General features: G+C 36.1%; 1 protein-coding gene across 4 annotated transcripts in view; it reads right to left on the bottom strand.

The window, feature by feature from the left end:
• Positions 1-21,299, bottom strand: part of Sur-8 (leucine-rich repeat protein shoc-2) — a 131,901-nt gene that overhangs the window by 49,117 nt on the left and 61,485 nt on the right. For all 4 annotated transcript variants that reach the window (XM_067111383.1, XM_067111385.1, XM_067111384.1 and 1 more), the window contains 3 exons: positions 14,362-14,611; positions 847-1,076; positions 229-542 (listed from right to left, as the gene is read on the bottom strand). In XM_067111383.1, the coding sequence (XP_066967484.1) occupies positions 229-542; positions 847-1,076; positions 14,362-14,611 (794 nt within the window). The remainder of the gene's footprint in view (positions 1-228; positions 543-846; positions 1,077-14,361; positions 14,612-21,299) is intronic.

Below are 21,299 nucleotides of genomic sequence, written 5' to 3'. Positions count from 1 at the left end.
AACAATATAATGCACAAATGGAGTTATAAATTTCACCAGAAATTTCTGGATTTATGGAGTCTTCAATTAAAAATTTCCTAGGAAATGAGGTTGAAAATATGCAATGCCACATCTGATAAAAATAATAATCTGATACCGATTACATTAACATACACTGGTTGCTCTAAAATGCATGCATGCATCACATGTCACTCAATAATAACTGCAAATGAACTACAAAGTACTTACCAAGTGGGAGCGAGGTGAGCGCATTATTATACATGTTGAGCTTGGTAAGGTAACTGGCTCGGGAAAAGATACCATATGGGATCTTATCCACAAGGTTGTGATCCAAGTTGATGGAGTGCACATTTGTGAACTGTGATGGGCCTCCAACTGGGTAGGAAGTGAATGAATTTCGGGACAGAGTGAGAGAAGAAAGGTTGGAGAGCGAGCTAAGTAGGCCTTCTGGTAACTGGGAGATCTGATTACCTTCTACATTGAACTCATCTAGGTGGATGCACTTACTTAGTGATCGTGGGACTGACGTCAACCTGTTATACCTGCCAAGTAATTATGGGACAAATCTTATTCATGGAAATTCAGCATTTTATCTAGAAGAATATATCAAACTTATCACCAAAAAAATTTTATTTAATACATAGAATCCATCTTTCTCATAATATTCTACAAACACTAACAGCATGTTCATAAAAAAAAAAAACAAATATATATGCATATAAGACTTCCTATCCTTACCACCACAGAAACTAGCACTACCACCATACAGAATAATATCTATTTGTCTGATAATAGGCCTTCAGCAAGCAAAGCTATTAAATACTACGAAACAAACTGTTACACTACCTGAGTCCTAAGCAGATGAGATTTTTTAAGTTTCCAATAGTGTGTGGCAAATCCAGCAATTCATTATGCTGTAAATGGAGAGTTTGCAAGCAGGTACAATTGCCAATCTCCTCTGATAAATGTTCCAGATGATTGTTAGCAACATCTAACGTCATAAGGCCTTTCAACTCTCCAATACCGGGGGGAAGCTGGCGTATCTTATTCTCCCTTAAAGACAAGGTTATCAAGTTCTGAAAGCAAAAACAATTATGAATTCCAGTACATAAATTTCTTCCTTTGAGAATTATCGAAATACAACTCCATCCGTGATTATGCTGATCTGCAGCACAAAAAACACTGCTTACAAAAAATAAGAGTATATCATGTAGAAATAAATTAAGTAGAGAGAGATGGGCAAACTATGATTATGAAATAAGCTGTGGTAAGTGCATACTTTATTATAGGTTATAGTACAGTACCATAATATCCCTAAAAAAAAAAAAAAAAAAAAAAAAAAAAAAAACTAACAGAGTCAAACACCTGCCTAACCCTCTCCACCCACTCCACACCAAAATCCTATCCCTCTCCCAGCCAGGGAAACCCTTTCCCCAGCCAACCCCACACCCACAAAACCCTTCTCATTCTGTTTAGGAGTGTAAGCAGCTTTACCAACATATCCTCAGACACCCCCCCACAGCACTGCCAACCACTGGAGAACAGTTTTTGCACATTTTTTTAAATATATATATACAAATAGTTGCAGACCTTTGATCTGTGCAACCTACGACCACCCCCACTTATGACAAAAAAATGACAATTAATTGTTACACAAAAGATACATCCCTGATAACTTTTATAAATAGATCGTAATTTCCCCATAAGAATCAATGGTAATAAGGGGGGGTTCAGCTCCACGACAGTGGGGAAATTACCTTTCTTTTAAATTTTGATAAACAATATTTTGTGAACATCTGGAGTAACACAGATCATTAACAAAAGTTTTGGCTGTTCATCATTACAGCCGTTCCCATTGGTCCCCCCCTTCTGACTCGTGCTCCTGGCTCAGGCGTTAACTCCACATTACCCCATATGAACAAACATAAGCACAAACAATTTATCATAAAGTATTATATAATATGAATACTGTGATCATATACCATCTGCATTTTGGTAATGTTTATATTTTCAAAATTATCAGCCGAATGCAAATTTACATTCTGGTAATATTTGCATTTTTACAATCCTCAGTTTAACGAATTTCAACATCATCATCATTGCCAAGTGTCACCATATCATAACAGAGTGCTTTCTACATCCTCACTACCATTAGTAGCTAAATAAAACATAGTCCACATCTACTTTTTTTTTTTTGTAAATTAACGAGGCTTGGTTAAAAATACAGCTTACCTTTTTTTTATAAATGCAATATAAATTTTAAAAGTAAAGTTGCAATTTTGTAAGTTTCAGACAACAATTTTGCCTATTCCTAAATGTTTGCATCCTGCATATTTATTACTTTCATTAGCCTTGGGTATCAAGAATTGTGTGCAAATGTTGTAACTGTATAAACATGTTTTAGAAATATTAGACTAGCTGTAGCACGCACAGTTCAATTAAAACTCTTCAAAGATAAAAAAAGGCTAATAAAAACTTTCAAACAAAATTATAAAATAAGAAAAAAGATCCTAAAAAGATTAAATATAAGAGTAATAAAACAATAAAAATGTGGTAAGTAATAACTTTAAAAACCATGGAGACATGAACCCTTCCCTTACTATCCAGAGCACAGTATCCTGAATGCGTCAATCACAAGTAGTTTTTTCTATATATATATATAGTATTTTTGTTAATCATGAGAATAATCATTCACAACCCAAAAATATCCTTACTTATTTTTATTATCCCAATTTTACTTCCTTTGATGCATTCCCATTTATATCCTTCCTCTCCCATTAGTGAATGTTTAGTGTTCATTGTCTTCATTAGATGTAAGTCACAGAAAATATACAGTTCTTCAGATTATGAGGGAAAAAGCTGACTCGCAATTAACCCATTTTATGTGCAGGGTTAACCCTCCCTCATAAAATAACTGCCCCCATGCAAACAAAGTGCAAATGGCTGCCCACATAGCATAATTCTCTCATTTCGTCCTTCCTGTATCCTTCCCCATCTGCCGTCAATATCTTTTGCTGTTCCAGGTTGCCATGAGAGAGCCACTACAAAGACTGGAAGCCCTACCTGATGTGTCTGCCATATTGGTCTCTGAGGCACTCCTGCCTCGGAACATCTGACCGCACCCGATTCGACCTCACAAGTGTTTTGGCTCTGGTAGCAAGCACACGTCCCTAGTTCTCACTCAACCACTCCACAGGTCCGCCAACCCATGCCCCATGTGTGACAGTTCTCAGTTCAGAATACCCATATACTGGATCTTTGCTTTGGACTCCTGCGGCAAGCCTAAGACTTGAGTATTTTGGCAGCCTGTTTTTCCTCCTACTGAAGTGCTTCTTGACTTTTGTTGACAAACCGGCCCCAAGTCTCTCTCGTGATTCACCACGTGCATTTCTCTCTCTCCATCCATCAGGAAATCCCCCTTTTGTTCCCCAAGTCGATTCTTTTCTGAGCCTGCCACCCATCGTTTGCAAGTTAGTCTAATTCCAATTTATGAACAGTGCGATATATGTGAGTTTCGACTGGCTGTGCCATTCGTGAGCACGTTAGTTTGGGAATCCTTAGTATTCCAAGTGCATGATATTAGGGCTTCAATCCTCACCAATCCCATATTCAATTCGACGCCTCTCTCTTCCAGAGGGATGCCTTTATCGTGAGTGACCAAGGAAATCCTCAGCTCGCCCTTGCATTCATTGTCTGGACCTACCCGCATGCGATGAGGAATTTCATCTTTTATGGCACCACTGAATCTTTATAATCAGCTTATTTATTATTATTCACGTGTGCCTCTAGTATCATTTGTAAACTGTTATTAATTGTTGAATACATGTAATTAATTGCTAACTGAGTACAACTATGACTTGCAGTAACTTGACTGAAAAGAGTATCGAAGGTTAGTAATCATCAGCTTTCGATTTTCCTGTTTTTTTTAATTATTGTCAGCCATTTTATAGCATTCTGTTGCTTTGCCAAGACTGGCCAGTACCAACCCTGGTAAATAATTGTGCCATATCACCAAATACATTGTATTTTAAGGAAATTTATACAGCATGAGGATTTCATAAACATAAATATGAGCAACAAAATTATAAAAAGTGGTTAATAATCACTAAAAATATCAAAGAGAAACTTATCTTTTATTTATATTGAAAGCGCTCCTTTCAGATCAAATACAGTTGTACTCTACAGAATATTTTTCATTCATCCAACTTGTGCCCGTTCTGACTTGTAACTGGTTTGTCAGAACCTAATCAAGTCTTAAGCTGGTAACTATTTTTATGTCAATTCGAGTTGCACGAATTCACAGACACGAATTTTTCATTGGAATCTGACTAATGGTCATACACGAGTTTTTCACAGACACACGCGAACATTTGTGAACAATGGGAAACCCTGTAAAAGTGTTTGTTTAATTTTTTATGTAATTTATAAGTTTTCAAGCTTGTGTAATTTAATTAACACTGAATATTAAAAGTAATAATCTCTCCCTCTCTCTCTCTTTTAGTGAGATGAATTTTTATGGTACATGTAAACAGGTATGTTTATTTCTATGATAAACTTTTTACCTAATAATAAGTAATTTTCAAATATTAATAAGATTAATAAAATTAAATAATAATAATAATAAAACTGTAATTACAAAATTCGCATTATTTTGAACAAACAAATTCTTCCCTCGTCTTTTGTAAGAAGGTGGAAGGCAAAAGCTGTCAGACATGTCATTTAACATAAGAAGGGGAGTGTTGCTAATCAGTGGTCAAATTTTTCTTGTAACTCACTGTGTGTGTGTGTGTGTGTACATAATAATCATAAAAAATTTCACAACTCTCTCTCTCTCTCTCTCTCTCTCTCGAAATTAGCCAACGTATTACAGCACTGTTTCTCTGTATGTCTTTACCTGTACAGTAGATAATTTGAATTTATCAAATTTTACCTGTACCGTTTACAAACTGTAAATGCGCTGTTCTAAAACATAAGAGACACACAGCATTTCAGAACAAAGACAAAGTGACAGAATGAAGTTTTTAAAAACGAGGTTGAGAAGACTTCTAAAAATACATTGGTGGAATGGGGGAGAGAGTCACACACTCCTATATTTTTAAGGCAACCATCTATTTCTATTTTTAAGGGTAATGTATTAAGCTAACTTTTCAATGAAAATACAGTAACTTTAATTTCATTTAAAAGTTAGTTTAATACTGAATTTCCATCTTTTGATATCCAACGTAAGTCTCTCTCTCTCTCTCTCTCTCTCTCCGTAATATATCAAAAATAATATAACTTTACTCTCTTAATTTGACCTGTATTGTCTACAGAGTGTAAATGCGCTAGCGTTGCAAATACGTTCTAAACCATAGAGACATAATAACTAAGTTGTATTAGTCAAAATATAAAACACTGTTTGTTCATGAAAAAGCATTTCAGAACAAAGAGAAAGAGACGCAGAATAAAGAAGTTGTTAAAAAGAGGTTGAGACGATTCTAATAATAGACCGGTTGGAAGGGGGGGGGAGAGAGAGAGAGAGAGAGAGAGAGAGAGAGAGAGAGAGAGAGAGAGAGAGAGAGAGAGAGAGAGAGAGAGAGAGAGAGAGAGAGAAATTCTCTTCCAACTCTCAATTTTTACGTCAACCATTTATTTCTCTTTTAAGGGTAATGTATTAAGCTAACTTTTAAATGCAATTACAGTAACTTTAATTTCATTTAAAAGTTAACTTTATAATTTGGGAGCATGATTAGGGTCATATTTAGTGTTTAAACTTTAGAAATAAGCATTTATTAGCATTTTTAGAGACCATGCCAAGCTTACGCGAAAATTCACCCTGTGCAAGGGGTTCTGGAACCTAACCTCGCGTAAGTTTGGAGTATGACTGTATATAACGGGTGTTTCGAAATTAGAGGCCCTCCCTCCAAAGAACAACTTGACTTGGGCCTGATAGCGGAGAGCCGCAGCCAGTGGTGCTCCCCAGTCATCCTGGTACCGAAGGAAGGGGGTGGAGATTGATTGTGCATCAATTTTCGTTAGCTGAATGAGGTTGCCAAACCAGAGCCATACCCCCCCGCCACGGACTGAAGTATGCTTGGACAGCTTAGGCAGTGCCCCGTTCCTCAGCAAGACTGATTGAGAAAAGGGGTACTGGCAGGTGCCACTGTCACAGGAGTACTGGCCCCGACCACATAAACCATGCCCAGGGGCATGTATCAGTGTAAGGTCATGCCATTTGGCCTTAAGAACACCCCAAGCTGCTTTCAACGCCTCATGAACAAGGACCTGGCTGGAATAAGGAATTGCGTCATGTACTTAGACGATATCATAATCTATGCTAATTCTTGGGATGTACACCTGAGCATTCTTAAAGAAGTGTTAGCCACCCTACAACAAGTGAAGTTGGTCATAAACCTGAAAAAGTGCCAGTTTGGCATAGCTGAGATTACCTACCTCGGTCATTGGGTCGGAAGTGGCAAACCGATGCCAAAGGATGCCAATGTCAAAGCCATCCAAGAGATGTCGTATCTGAAGACGAAAAGGGACACGCAGCAATTTTTGGGAATGGTGCAATACTTCTGGAGGTTCACCTTAAATTTTGCTGACATGGCTGCACCCATCACATACCTCTTCAGGGGAAACCAAATCCTCCGATGCATGCCCGAGTGCCAAAAGGCATACAACCATCTAACACGTACTCACCAGCCAAACTATTCTTCACACCCCGAACTATGAGCAACCATTCAACCTGGCAGTTGGCGCTAGCAATTTAGGAATTGGTGCTGTTGTGTTCCAGGAAGACGATGGCATTCGGCACCCAACTGCCTACAGTATTATTCCAAAAAGCTTAACCCAGTCCAGACCAGATACAACACAATCGAGAAAGAGCTCCTTAGCATGATCCTACCTATGAAGCATTTTGAATCTTACCATGCAGATCATAAATTTCCCTTGGCCGCCCTCATGGACCATTACCCCCTCAAGTATCTCACTACTTTCAGGAACCAAAATATGTGTTGATGCATTAGTGCCTAGATTTGCAGGACCATAATAAGAAAATAGAGCATATCAAAGGCACCAACCAGTCTGTTGATGTTCTATCTAGACAAAGTCACAACCCCAGAGCCACGGAATAGCCTGGCCTACTTCCAGAGTGCAGTGCCCAGGCCTCCCATTCCTGAACGTAACCCTTAAGATTGCTTCCTTCTTTGATGCTATCTTTCCTTTGATACTTGACGATATCCCAATCGCTTATGTTATTGAGCCTCCAGCTCCCAAGCACTCGTGCCATGTGGCACAGTGCCAGCTGCATTGAGTAGCATGGCACCCCCTAATGTAAGCCCACCCAGGACTCCCAATTTGATGCCTTCCCAAGGCAAAACTAACAGCATGAACTTGCAACTTCGATAATATTCAACTAAGAAAATAATGAATAAATTTTGTTAACCAACTAACCTAAGTTTAGACTGTATGATTAAGTCTCACAAAATGACTGAGTATTTGATGACTGATCGAGCCATGACAATGGCACTTAACATAAGGTGTAAATTCATAAAACTGTTAGCAATAAATACTTTGCAACTGCTGCCTCTGTAACTGAATGATGATCTTAAGACTTGATTGAGAGTAGTCAACATTAATGTTAGCACAGTCCAAGAGAAACATAAGAAGACAGGGAGCAATTTGATGCAAGTGACATACTGAGGCAGACATGCTCGCCCAATTACCCCTTAAACGCCAAGTGGACGTATTGTACGTCGACTAAAATTGTCTGTCGGGTGCCAAGTGGACGTACGGTACGTCGACTACAAAAAGTTTTTTTAAATATTCGCAGAATAATAGTTATAGACCTAGTTTGCGAAAGATTTTAAATCACGCGCCTTGAGGGATGCTGGGAGTTCACGGATCACGCGGTTGTTTTGTTTACAAGCGTGATCCAGCTGCGCATGCGCGAATTTCTTTCTTCTCCCACTAAAAGTTTATATGAAAATCTGCGCAATTTCATGTAAAATACAACAAAAAATAACTCATGGTTGTAGCTTTTATCAGTTTTGAAATATTTTCATATAAATCACGAAGTGCCAAAATTTCAACCTTCGGCCAACTATCACTCGACCGAAATGGTCGAAAAACGCAATTGTAAGCTAAAACTCTTACATTCTAGTAACATTCAATCATTTACCTTCATTTTGCAACAAACGGGAGTCTCTAGCACAATATTTGGATTTATGGTGAATTTTTGAAAAAAACTTTTTCCTTACCTCCGCACGCGGTAACTCGGCTGAAAATCTCAGAATTTCTTTAGTCACCCTGTTGTGATTTTCGCACCGTTTTCTATTAGGCGTTACATAAAGTGTTATACATGAAAATGTGCGCAATTTCATGTAGAATACAACAAAAAATAGCTCATGGTTGTAGCTTTTATCAGTTTTGAAATATTTTCATATAAATCACGATAAGTGCCAAAATTTAAACCTACGGTCAACTTTGACTCGACCGAAATGGTAAAAAAATGCAATTGTAAGCTAAAACTCTTACATTCTAGTAACATTCAATCATTTACCTTCATTTTGCAACAAATTGGAATCTCTAGCACAATATTTCAATTTATGGTGAATTTTTGAAAAAAACTTTTTCCTTACGTCCGCGCGCGGTAACTCGGCTGAAAATCTCAAAATTTCTTTAGTCACCTTGTCGTGATTTTCGCACCATTTTCTATTAGGCGTTACAAAAAGTGTTATACATGAAAATGTGCGCAATTTTATGTAGAATGCAACGAAAAATAACTCATGGTTGTAGCTTTTATCAATTTTAAAATATTTTCATATAAATCACGATAAATAGAAAAAATTCGACCTTCAGTCAACGTTAACTCGACCGAAATGGTCGAAAACTGCAATTGTAAGCTAAAACACTTACAGTCTAGTAATATTCAACCAATTATCTTCATTTTGCAACAAACGGGAAGTCTCTAGCACAATATTTCGATTTATGGTGAATTTTTGTAAAAACTTTTTTTTACGTCCGCGCGTTACGAATTCATGCATCATTTTGTGATAACATTTTCTGTGTTGCTTTGATCGTTTTACAATTTGTTATATGCCAAAATCATCACAATTTAGTGTACAATACAACGAAAAAAAATTAACTCATTAGCTTTAACCGTTTTGCTCACAGCGCGATTTGTATACAATTATATATGAAATTTTTTTTTCGCGCTGTCATATATTTCAATATTTATATATGATATTTTTTTTCATTTCTGATGGTTGCATACTAAACTTCAGGCAATGACAAAAAAAAGCAGCCAAAAATGAACTCTTAATCTTAAAAACCAAGCATGCTAGGATTTAAAAAAAAAAACTTTTTCCGCTTCGGCGCTAACTGCCAACGTCGCCGGCATACGGCAGACACTTTTGTAAATAGAGGCTCGGTGTTTAAGGGTTAAAGGCATAACATGGCTACTTGTGGGGGAAGCTATGCTACAAGATTATGCAATGTCATGATAGCATCTACATATCTTGTACAAAGCCAGCCCACTCGCCTCAAATTAGAATAAAACAAATAACCAAAAAGAACAGAACTGTCTGTCAGGTCAACTAGATGCCCCAGATTTGGAGTTCCCTAGTCCTCATCTTAAGTTTCTCTCACAGGATCCCGGCGTTGGGACTGGCAGATTAGTGGCCACCGGCATAGCCAGAGGGCACCATTAGCAAGGAGAAAGTTGGGACATGGATGGATCCTACCTTCCAAGGATTGGCGCCAAATTAAGATGCGGTGCCATGTGGGGACCACGTAGGCCTACCTCCCATCATACATCTGCGACCATGGGAACCGCATGGCTTCAACTCCCATTGTGCATCTGTGAGACTATAAAAGGGAGCTGCTGACTGGCACACAAAAGAGAACGACGTGGGATTACGAGAGAACCAGAGGAGAGAAGACACTGCCTCACTCCTTTGCCCCTTTATCTCTTGACCTAGTGTTTGCCAGTCACAGCTTTGGCATCCCCCCCAACCAAGTGCCATAGTATGTTGTCAATAGCCCATGGAGACGTCCTTGAGGATAAGTAATCTAAAACATGGAGATTGAGGGTCACCTTTCCTTCTATTACTAATTTTCATCATACCTTCCTTTCAATACCTGGAGTGATATTAGTGACCTGTTTGTTGATTATTATTGTACATTTTCACGAGCCTAGCCTGGGGTTGGTCTATCTAGCCCTAAGCACACACTAAACTCATCTGACTACTTAGCTAAACCCATGAAAGATGTTAACAGTAAATTTAATGGTTTTCAAAAGAAATGCAAGACTTCACTAATTAGGTGTTGTTACAAAGATCAGAAGGATACGGCAAAGGAAGCTCCTCACTAGCTCCTTGGCACAGATTTTACATTAGTCACAAAACAAATAGTGCCAATATCAAAGACTTTACAATCTATGGTGAATTTTCTTAACTACAGAATTATCTCTGAAATGAAATCCCAATGTGGGGGGGAACCTCCAAGACTAAGTAAATGTACAGAATTCTGCCAAGTAGGCATGTAAGTCTTCAGAAATTACTCTTGAAGTGTTCTTCCAAGTCTGGAATTCAAGAATTGGCATCATGGCTGAACAGGTAGACACAGCATCAAACATCTATTCTGCAAGACAAACTTACTGTCACTTTGATGCAAAGAAAACTCTTTCACGGTCACATAGGGAGTGCTGATGACGAGGGAACAATATGCAATAGCAAATGCTATGAAGACGCTTACAATATGTGAAATGAAAACATTAACACTTCACTTATTTTCTCAGAACTCCAAGGGGTGGAAATATCAGAAAGAATGAAACGTATAGTGGAAGACTGAGCGTCATAACTCTAAAATCCAGTTGATGTGTAGGCCAAACTTTGCAATAAGGCAAGGGACTTGGTGAGACTGTGTTCACAACAAAGGTTTGACTGGGTCAGAAAGTGGGAGGGCAGTCGGAGACCGACCCGGCAAGGACTCTACTCTGATGCTGGCTTGTAACGAACTGTGTGTGACCCCTGGTCAGGTCCTTATATACTCTCTGGTCCAGCCTTCAAGTCTTCGTCCTGCATGTGGCGTTGTCTGTTAACTCGCCAGCTTCCATGTTTTGGGGGCATCAACAAGAGCGGTGCTGGAACAAGGAGAGGAACGAGAGCACCCAGGGGAAATTAAAGGTTGACAAAGGCGGGATTAAGGCTTAGAGAGGAAGGGAGGAGTCTTTTCGTGAAGGCGCCGAGAATATGGCGGGTGCTAATGTCAGGGGTTGTTTTGACCGCTCTGTTCCTCGGTCCAGGTGGTCGTGAAGTTGACTCACCATTTGTTCTTCACATGCTTTGTTCTTTTAAGTTAAATTTAAAAATGAATGGAGCGTCATGAGCTCTTGCTAATAGCAACTTCACATTACACCACTGATGGAGTTTTATTATTGTGTTTGGTGAATATTCATGAGAGAGGAATCCCCTGCCTTCAGCAGAACCCTCTTCACTGCCAAAATCCATTCATCAGGTAATCTCTTGACTATCATTGCAGATCAAATCTGATGCTGTGAACTGACTCTGCCCTGATTGTATGCTTCCATCGCGCCCGCTAAGACAGGCGTGCTCTTGTAGAATCTTCCTGCATCGAGTGCCAAGAAAGCCCTCTCACCCACAAAAGTAATTCACATATCACGTCAGTCCCCCCTCAGCAGTGGAGGCTCACATCCTGCTCCCGTTTTAGTAACTTATCAAGCATGTGCTCAAGTATCAACCATTGCTGTAATGTGTCAGGACCCTAGTGGCCCTCCACAAAATTGAATTGTCAATATATTCTTGTCATTATTTTGAGATTTTCTCTTATAATTACCTGTATAATTGACTGAGTGAATGATATTGTTATGTGTGGAAGCATGGTCGGGTGCAACCTTTCCCCCACCTGGTGCCAATAAACTCAAGTCCCCGCATTAACATCTAGCAATATATATACAGGTTGACCATCACTAATCCGGCAATCAGTAGTCGAGAACATCAGTAATCCGGCACAAATTTTGGCTAGAGTAATTTCTAATGTTTCCGCACTAATTTTCAAATTTTCCGGGTCGCTGCGCTAACTCGCTCGCCGGCCGCTTCGATTTGGTGGCACAGTGTGCTGCATCAACAAACTGGTAGCCTAGCCTACATTATACTGAACTCTATTCACATATTAACAGTATTATACAAACAACATAACGAATGTGCATCTTTTTCATGGATCTTTTAAAAAGTTATGCTTTACTACATTGTTTCCAATTGCGTATATTCTCATATTTCTTTTGTATTATAAATTGCGAGCAATGTTTTGTTTTGGGAATCGATATCGCTGTGTTTATTTCGCCGCATTTAACTAACTTCAAAGCGCTTTTCTTGCTTCTAGTTAGCGTAAATGAATATGGATACTTTACTTATTTGGGACAAGGATATTTTTCGTTATACGAAGTGTTTTTAAGTCGAAATATAACTTAAATACGTCTCGTTGTGAAATTAATTTAGCTATTTTTTTCGTTAATATATAACGTTCACGGGAATCGTGGCTGGCTGTTTGGGGGCATGTTTGTTTTGTGTAAAAAAAAAAATAAAGATTCCGTTCGCTATTTTCTCTTGATTTCATCATAATATGAGCTTTACGTATTTATCTTTTATCAGCATGAAAACAGTAGTAATTTGTATTCTTTCATGCTCAGTAGTTTTGATTAAAATACATTCTCTCCAGTTTTATTTACGGTCGAGTTTCTCGATGTTGCCGATGCACGATAATTTAGAGTCATTAGCAGCTTGAACACTGTTTTCTCAGCTTCAGCTACAACTTGCAGCTTAAAAGTTACTGTAGCAGTATATTTCCCTGACGATCTTTTCTCCAAAGCGAATAAGGGTATAGTGTAAAAAATATATCAATCCTATTGTACAGTACTTAACGTTATTTGTAACATAACTACAGTAATTGTTTATTACCGCACGATGGTTGAAATACAAGCAAAACAGTTGTTATCCGATACAATTATTAGCAAAACAAGTTTCCCGTTCGGTTGTTTATAGCTGTACGCATTTATGCAAGAGTATAACATTACTAACAATACTTTTACCATTCTCTTTTACTTTTTTAACTAGCAGATGGAATAAAGAGATGGAGGAAATGAAGTTTTTCAATTGTAAGTTGGTCTCTCTCGTTGCCTGATTGTACCTGCTGCCTGCGCGAAATTCTAAAAATATTTCCTAAATATTTTCGTATCGGTATTAATTGCTAACCCCATCATAAACTTGAAATATTCTAAGTCGAATTATCGTAATTCAAACGCTACCTGTATTTGATAATTCTCTTTTCTTTATTAACCAACTTGTACTGATTTATGGGATATATATATATATATTACACACACACACACAAATGGAACCCTGGAAGTGAAGCAATTAATGTATGTGTAGACAGTGGAAGAATACCAGATTAGTATTTAAGGAAACATTTTTGAAAAAGGTAAGATGCAAGAAGAGGTGAATCACATAGTACCTGAGACATGAAGTTAAAAGGATATGAGCAAAAGATTGTGAAGAAACTCAGAATGTATAGGGAAGCAAAGATTGGAATGTATAAGGGCTTTCTGAGCCAACTCTTATGGAAGTGAAAGGAGGATGTTGACTGCATATAAAAGGAAAAACGTGAAACCTTTACAAAAAGACTAATTTACATAGCTAATGTGGTAAAACGGTTACCTTAGGCAAAAGGAAGGATCAGTGTTATGGGCTGGTTTGGTCATGAAATAAGAATAGAGGAGAGTAAACTGACGAAAAAATTTACATTTCAGAATGTTAGGAGGGAGGACTGATTAACTCATTTATCAATTTGGGAAGGAGAGAAAAAGCTAGAAAGGGCTGGATAGAGGGGGGAAAAATTGAGAGGAGGGGCCTCAAAATCCATGAAACAAGAAGTGAATGGCACAGTGAATGTAATTATAGTATTTGTCAGGACACTGATGAGCCTTCTGTGCATCTGAGTGCAGCCATCAATCATGTGGAAGCTTCTACACATACGACAAAGACAAAATTTGGAGTCTAAATAAGAATGTGGCGTTGAGTATTGTCTTTTCTTAGAAGCTGTACCCTGTTCAAGATACTACTTAATATGGAAGAATGGTATAAGGTGAACAAATCTCATTCATATGAACAAAGAGTAACCCTCTGAAACAGGTAGAAAAATATAATGTTTAAGTAAGCTTAGCTCAACAATAACAATGAGTAAACAGAACCAAACTTTTATTGAATGAAAAGCCAAGACAAATATTGAACAAAAAGTAAATTTCTTCACTCTACTACTGAACTTATTCTTACTAAATATAATAAATAAGTAACAATTGCTTACTGTTAGGTTCTTGATGTCTTCACCAACAACCCTGATTCTATTGAACCTGAGAAAAAGTATTGTGAGGGAAGTTAATTTGTAAACTACTTCAGGAATTTCATTGAGCTTGTTATGGCGAAGATCAAGAACTCGCAATTTTTCCAGATTGGCCAATGTATCCGGCAACGACGTTAAAGAATTTTCTGATAATCCCAAGGTTTCGAGATTTACCAGCGAGCCAATTTCAGGTGGTAGTGTCACCAATTTGTTGCTGAAACAAAGAAACAAATGACATGATACATAATGAAAAATAAAGATTATCCTAATTATTTTCCTTAAAAATCTATATCTACAAATTCAAACAACAGAAAAATAAACATTTTTTTTAGCTAGGCAAACCATCTTTTTTTCAAAATCCATTATACTTATTTTTATTTCACTTGGATTTCATACAATGTATTTCATAATACCTTCAGGATCATAAAGATTATAGGAACCTATTACAATAACTTCAATTAAAAGAAGACTATATAAACTAAATTACAAGAAGGAAGAAAGCATACCCATCAGCTTGCTAGCACAGAGAGAGAGAGAGAGAGAGAGAGAGAGAGAGAGAGAGAGAGAGAGAGAGAGAGAGAGAGAGAGAGAGAGAGAGACTCAAGTGTTTCAGTCACTTAATCCAAACTATTCTTGAACTGACTGGTGGTGATGCTAATCACAAATTCAGTTGGTAGTCTCTTCCAAAATGAGAAAGAAGTTTCCTATGCAAATTGATGTTTAATGTATCATAGTACGTTCTGGTTTTTCTTTTCAATTTCTATACATTTTTGAAAGTTGCAAGTCACTAGTGATAATCACACCCATCTCCTGATGACAACTGTATTTTCTAACCAAGCAGTTTATACATGACACTGTTGTATTTATGAACTATATACATATAACAGCAATTTCTATGCTGAAGGGCACTGCAATTTTACTGGCCATTCAACCTACTTTCTCCTTGTCAGCATAATTTTTGTCTCAGCATCAAACATCCTTGTTGTGCTAACTAGCCCAAGTCCAAGCAATTCATGTAAGCAATAAAAAGCATATGACCAAGCACCAACCTTTAAGGACATCATTTGTGACTTGCTAACCAGAGGATGACCTATTATGATAACTAGAGTAGTTTTCTGTTGTTTAGTCAGTCTCTATCCAATCTACATCATCTTTACTTTTGCCATATTTCATGTGGTAATTTGTCAACTGCCTTTTGGATCTGGATATCCGATAAATATAGGATAAATCTACTCTACTTTTATCATATACAGTAAAATGTTGTGGACAAAGTGAAAAAGGTTGGTTAAATCTCCAAATAATCGGGACCTGGGAACTTATCTTCATTCAACTCTATTCAAATTTTACTAATTCTTGTATTATTCTTTATTTTCCTATTGGCCCGTTTGTTTGGTACATTATTATGGCACTTGGAATTTCCTTAGATACTTCATCTGTGTACACACTGGCAGAGTATTCAACTGATCAGCCATAACTAAGTCACTAGTAATCTTATTTTTATTTTTAACCATGGATCAGCAGTACTTTTGAAAGGCTTTCTACTCTCCTTATAAGCAAATAATGTTTCAGGGCTGCATCCACAGCAAAAGCAAATCCAAAGATTATCTTTTAATTTGGTTCCTAATTTGTGCATCTTCCAGCACTTTTTTTTTTTTTTGCAAGTCTTTTCCAACAGTGATAGTTGTAACTTTGACAGATATGCTTTCCTGTTAGTCCTAGATTGATTCAACAATACCATTTGACCCCATTTCTTGTCCTAGATAGATTCAACAATACTGTTTGACCCCATTTCTTGTATCTCTTTGCTGGATGCAGTAGTCTTGAACAGCACCATGTTTGTTTTGAATACCAGATTACTATGCTATGGCTGCTTTTTTTTAATAATTTTCTACAGCATCTGGACTGGATATCAAACTTTCCTCAAAGGAATTATATTGTTTCTCCCCCTTTGTTCTAGATATTACTGTTTAGCAAGCAGTCTATTATATAACTTCTGCATCTGAGGTTCTGCTTTCAAGTTTCCGAGAATTTGGAGTCTTTCATGACACTACACAAATGATTTCTGTTATTTCCACCTTTTCTGCAGATGCAGATCAAACTTTCCTTAATGGAATTACTGTGTATATTGTTTCTTTCCCCACTGTTCTAGATATTACTGGGTAGCAAGCAGTCTATTATATAACTTCCACATCTGAGGCTCTGCTTTCAAGTTTGAGAAGATGGAATCTTCCATGATACTGCATGAATGATTTCTATTATCACTTCCATCTTTCCTGCAGATGCAAACAATTGCTATAATATTATAAATATATATATATATATATATACACACACACACAAGAACCCTGGTCCTCAACCGTATCAGAACCATATATGTGATAGATAGATAGGATATATATATATATATATATATATATATATATATATATATATATATATATATATATATATATATATATATATATATATATATATATACATATACACACAAAAGAACCCTGGTCCTCAACATTATCATAACCATATATGCATATGTATATATATATATATAATGTATACATAATATATATACACACACACACAAAGAACCTCAACCATACCAGAACCATTTATGTGTATAAGTATATAATATACATATATACAGTATAGATATACATACATACATACATACACATATATATACAGTATATATATATATATATATATATATATATATATATATATATATATATATATATATATATATATATATATATATATATGTTTATAGTATGTTTGTGTATGTATGTATATATATATAATATATATATATATATATATATATATACATATACAGTAAACCCCCTTACTCTGGTTAAACTAAGGTATACTTACTTTTATATGGTAGCCTACCCTACACTATAAAGTATATACTCTATACATACACGGTATAGTAATTATCAATATCAGCTAATCCTGGAGGTTCATGCAGAGTGACTTATGATCATAACTCAATGCAAAGAGAAATTGAATAACAAACAACAATTAGCTTAGCCTGCACTATGGTATATCGTATATACACATACGGTAGCATAGCCTACATTATACTGTATTCTATATTCACATATCATATTATACAAATATCAACATAACAAATATGCATCTTTTCCAAGGATCATTTAAAATATTATACCTTAATTCACTGTATCCAATAATACTTTAATATTCTTACATTGCTTTTGCATTATAAATTGCGATCATAGCAATCAAAGTTTTGGTATGGAAATCGACTACGTAGTGTTTATTTCGCAACGGCCCGCATTTAACTCAGTTCTTGCTTCTAGTTAGCATCAATGAATCTCTAGATACTTTGTTTATATGGGGCAAGGTTATTTTTTGTTATACTATATGAAGTGTTTTAAGTCGAAATATAACAAATATGTCTGCTGGTAAGCAGTTCATTGGCGTAAGCGGTTTATCAGCGCTGTTACACAGATTTTTGGGTAGTGACACTTGACTTGACCTGGAACGGAAGCCCTGCTGTTAACCTGGGACTGTCTGTATATATAAACAGTATATATAAACACCAATATATATAGATATATGTTATATAATTTTTCTTCTTACAATCTGGAAAATATTTGTTCATACTCGTAAAATATTCCTACTTATTTCTATCTTCATGATTTAACTCAGTGATGAATTTCCACTTTCTATATTTAGTATTTTTTAAAATCATGCAGTATTATAAGGAATACTTTGGGTGCTAGAAAGATAAAGAAAATGAAATTTAGATTCAAGCAACAATCTAAATTTAGTATATTTCCCATGCTTTGAAAGTTACGATCTTGGAGAGAATTTCACAGGAGCAGGTCTGATTTTGGAAATTCATAAAGTAAACCATGCACTCCACCATCTACTGACAAAAATGTAGGTTATAACCCGTAACTATTTTAATCACTATCACAGGGACAAATATTTTAAAAATAAAAATGAATAGCAATTTTTAAAATATTTTTTATTTTACTCTGATGAAATATAACCACTGGGCCAATTTCAACCAAACTTGACACAGATATTTTATGTAAGTAATAATTATGGATATCTTGAATTAGTTATGAAAATTACTTTTATATAACATTACTTAATTTCTCATGACAATAATAATAATAATAATAATAATAATAATAATAATAATAATAATAATAATCCTTCTTCAAGTAACTACAAGGCACATGTAAGAGGTGAACCGATTGTTATTATAATAATTATATTTTTTATTACGAGAAAAGTAATCTTATATAAAAGTAATTTTCATGACTAATTCAAGATACCCATAATTATCAATTATATAAAAATATCTGCCAAGTTTACTTGAAAATCATCCAGTGGTTATATTTCATTAGCATCTCAAGTGTCAACGTCATATCTTGGTTGCTTGCATCGCATATCACACCGCCTTCAGCGGAGTAACATTTTCTCTCTCTTTCAAGGCTGGTGCCACACTGATCAAGCTCAGAAATACCCTTAACTCTTATACAAATTGTAGGAACATCATTTGGCAACACCATGAGCTATATTAGGGGTAAATGGCAACTTTTCTTTGTAACGGAATGACAGTCTGACATAGCACATCTAACTCTCGCCTCCCACTACGCTTACTGTATTCAATGGTTAACAATTTATTTCTTTTTGTTTTGATCCCATTTATCCCTTATCATGAGCATTTCAAGTCAAAAGAAAAATCCTTTGCCTTGTAGGGACTGATGACGACTTTGAGTAGCAACTCAGAAACCCCTAACATAGACTGCATAAGATTTATCTGATTCTGAAGAAAACCCAGGTTTAGGTTTGAGCATTGCATTGCCAAGCGACTCGACAATAACCAATAAAGAGAGGACTCCCTTTACTTTTTGTTCACCCAAAGCTGTGAAATTTATTGTTCAGGATAAGGGAAACCAAGTGGGGTTTTTTTATTGTTCAGGATAAGGGATACCAAGTGGGGTTTTTTTTTATAAGTTTTTTGATGAAGTCATGGAGCACATTGTAACAGAAGTGAACAGATTTGCCAACCAGTATCTAGATGAATGTATAGAAAGTTTCCCTACATTATCACGTGCACTAAAATGGTATGATACAAATGTAAAATAAGCAATTCATTGCTCTAATACCTCTGTTTTTCAGGGAGTGGCATAAGAAAGAATCATTTTTCCATTTTGTGTTTCATGCTTGTGATCTTTAGGACATAAAATGTAAAATAAATTCCTTCATCCTTTCTTATTCTACATTATTTAATAAGTTAAGTATACCTTAGTTTAACCAGACCACTGAGCTGATTAACAGCTCTCCTGGGGCTGGCCCGAAGGATTAGACTTATTTTACGTGACTGAGAACCAACTGGTTACCTAGCAACGGGACCTACAGCTTATTGTGGAACCTGAACCACATTATATCAAGAAATGAATTTCTATCAACAGAATCCTATATGTTCATAGAAAACACAATCTCAACGTAAAAAATAAACCACATAAAAAAGCAAATGACCGCTGTGCGAGTGTGAAAATGTGATGACACGGAGTGGCGACGTCTCCCATAGGTGACTCTTAACAGGTTAAAAAATTTATAAAACAAATGATATTCATTTCTAATTTTTTTTATTCAGAGATCTGTAGCCTTGGACTGTCTCAAATGGATGAAAAAAAATTTGGTCCCTGTGATTGTGAGTTATGTACAGGGGTAATTCATTAAGACAGTTGTGGGTTATAATGTACTTTTTGTCAATAGATGGCAGTGTGCATTGTTTACTTTCAATGTCAGACACTGCTCTGTGAAATTCTCTCCAAGTTCAGAACTTTATATATATATATATATATATATATATATATATATATATATATATATATATATATATATATATATATATATATATATATATATATATATATATATATATATATATATATATATATATATATATATATATATATATATATATATATATATATATATATATATATATATATATATATATATATATATATATATATTATGAGGGTAAGTCAAAAAGTTCCAGGAAAAATTCAATATACTCTTTATTTAAGGAATTTCAAACATCATTTTTCTACATATCTACCATCTAACTCTATACACTTTTCAAGGCGCTGTTTCCACCTCTGCAACCCTTCTTTGTAGAAATTTGGGGCCTTTCTATTAAACCATGTTGAAACTGCATGTTTAGCAGCATCCAAAGATTCAAACCGGACTCCTCTTAAAAGTGTTCCTTGAGTTTTGGGAACAGGAAAAAATCTGAAGGAGCAAGATCAGGACTATAAGGAGGATGTGGAAGAGTTTCCCACCTAAATTTCCGTAGGACTTCTCTTGCAACCCTTGATGAATGTGCTGGAGCGTTATCATGATGGAACAAAATTCTGCAGTGCAACTTTCCTCGGCGTTTTTAGCCAATGCAGTCTTCAGTTTTTGCAAAAACACCTTTGTAGTAGTTCCCAGCGATTGTTTTTGTCCTTCAAGGAAATCAATCAAAATCACTCCTTTGGAGTCCCAAAACACTGTTGCCATAACCTTCTGGGCAGATCTCGCCACTTTGAACTTCACTGGTGCAGCTGAACCTCTTGGTAACCATTGCTTTGATTGAATTTTACTTTCTGGGTCATATTGATGGATCCAAGTTTCATCTCCAGTAACAATCCGGTCAAAAAACTCTGATTCATTTGATTCAATCTTCGTTAAAACTGCAAGAGAAAGTTCAGCTCTTTGATGCAGTTGGTCTTCACGCAACGCTTTTGGGACCCAACGTGCTGAAAGTTTACTCAAACCAAGATTTTCATTTAAAATTGAAAATGCGGAACCATGGGAGATCCCAGTTTCATTAGCTATCATATCGATAGTAATCCGACGATCTTCAT

This window comes from Macrobrachium rosenbergii, chromosome 11 (genome assembly GCF_040412425.1).
Source record: "Macrobrachium rosenbergii isolate ZJJX-2024 chromosome 11, ASM4041242v1, whole genome shotgun sequence".
NCBI classification, from domain to species: Eukaryota; Metazoa; Arthropoda; class Malacostraca; order Decapoda; family Palaemonidae; genus Macrobrachium; species Macrobrachium rosenbergii.
The sequence above is the reverse complement of the archived record's forward strand: the minus strand, read 5'-3'. Positions and strand labels throughout refer to the sequence as shown.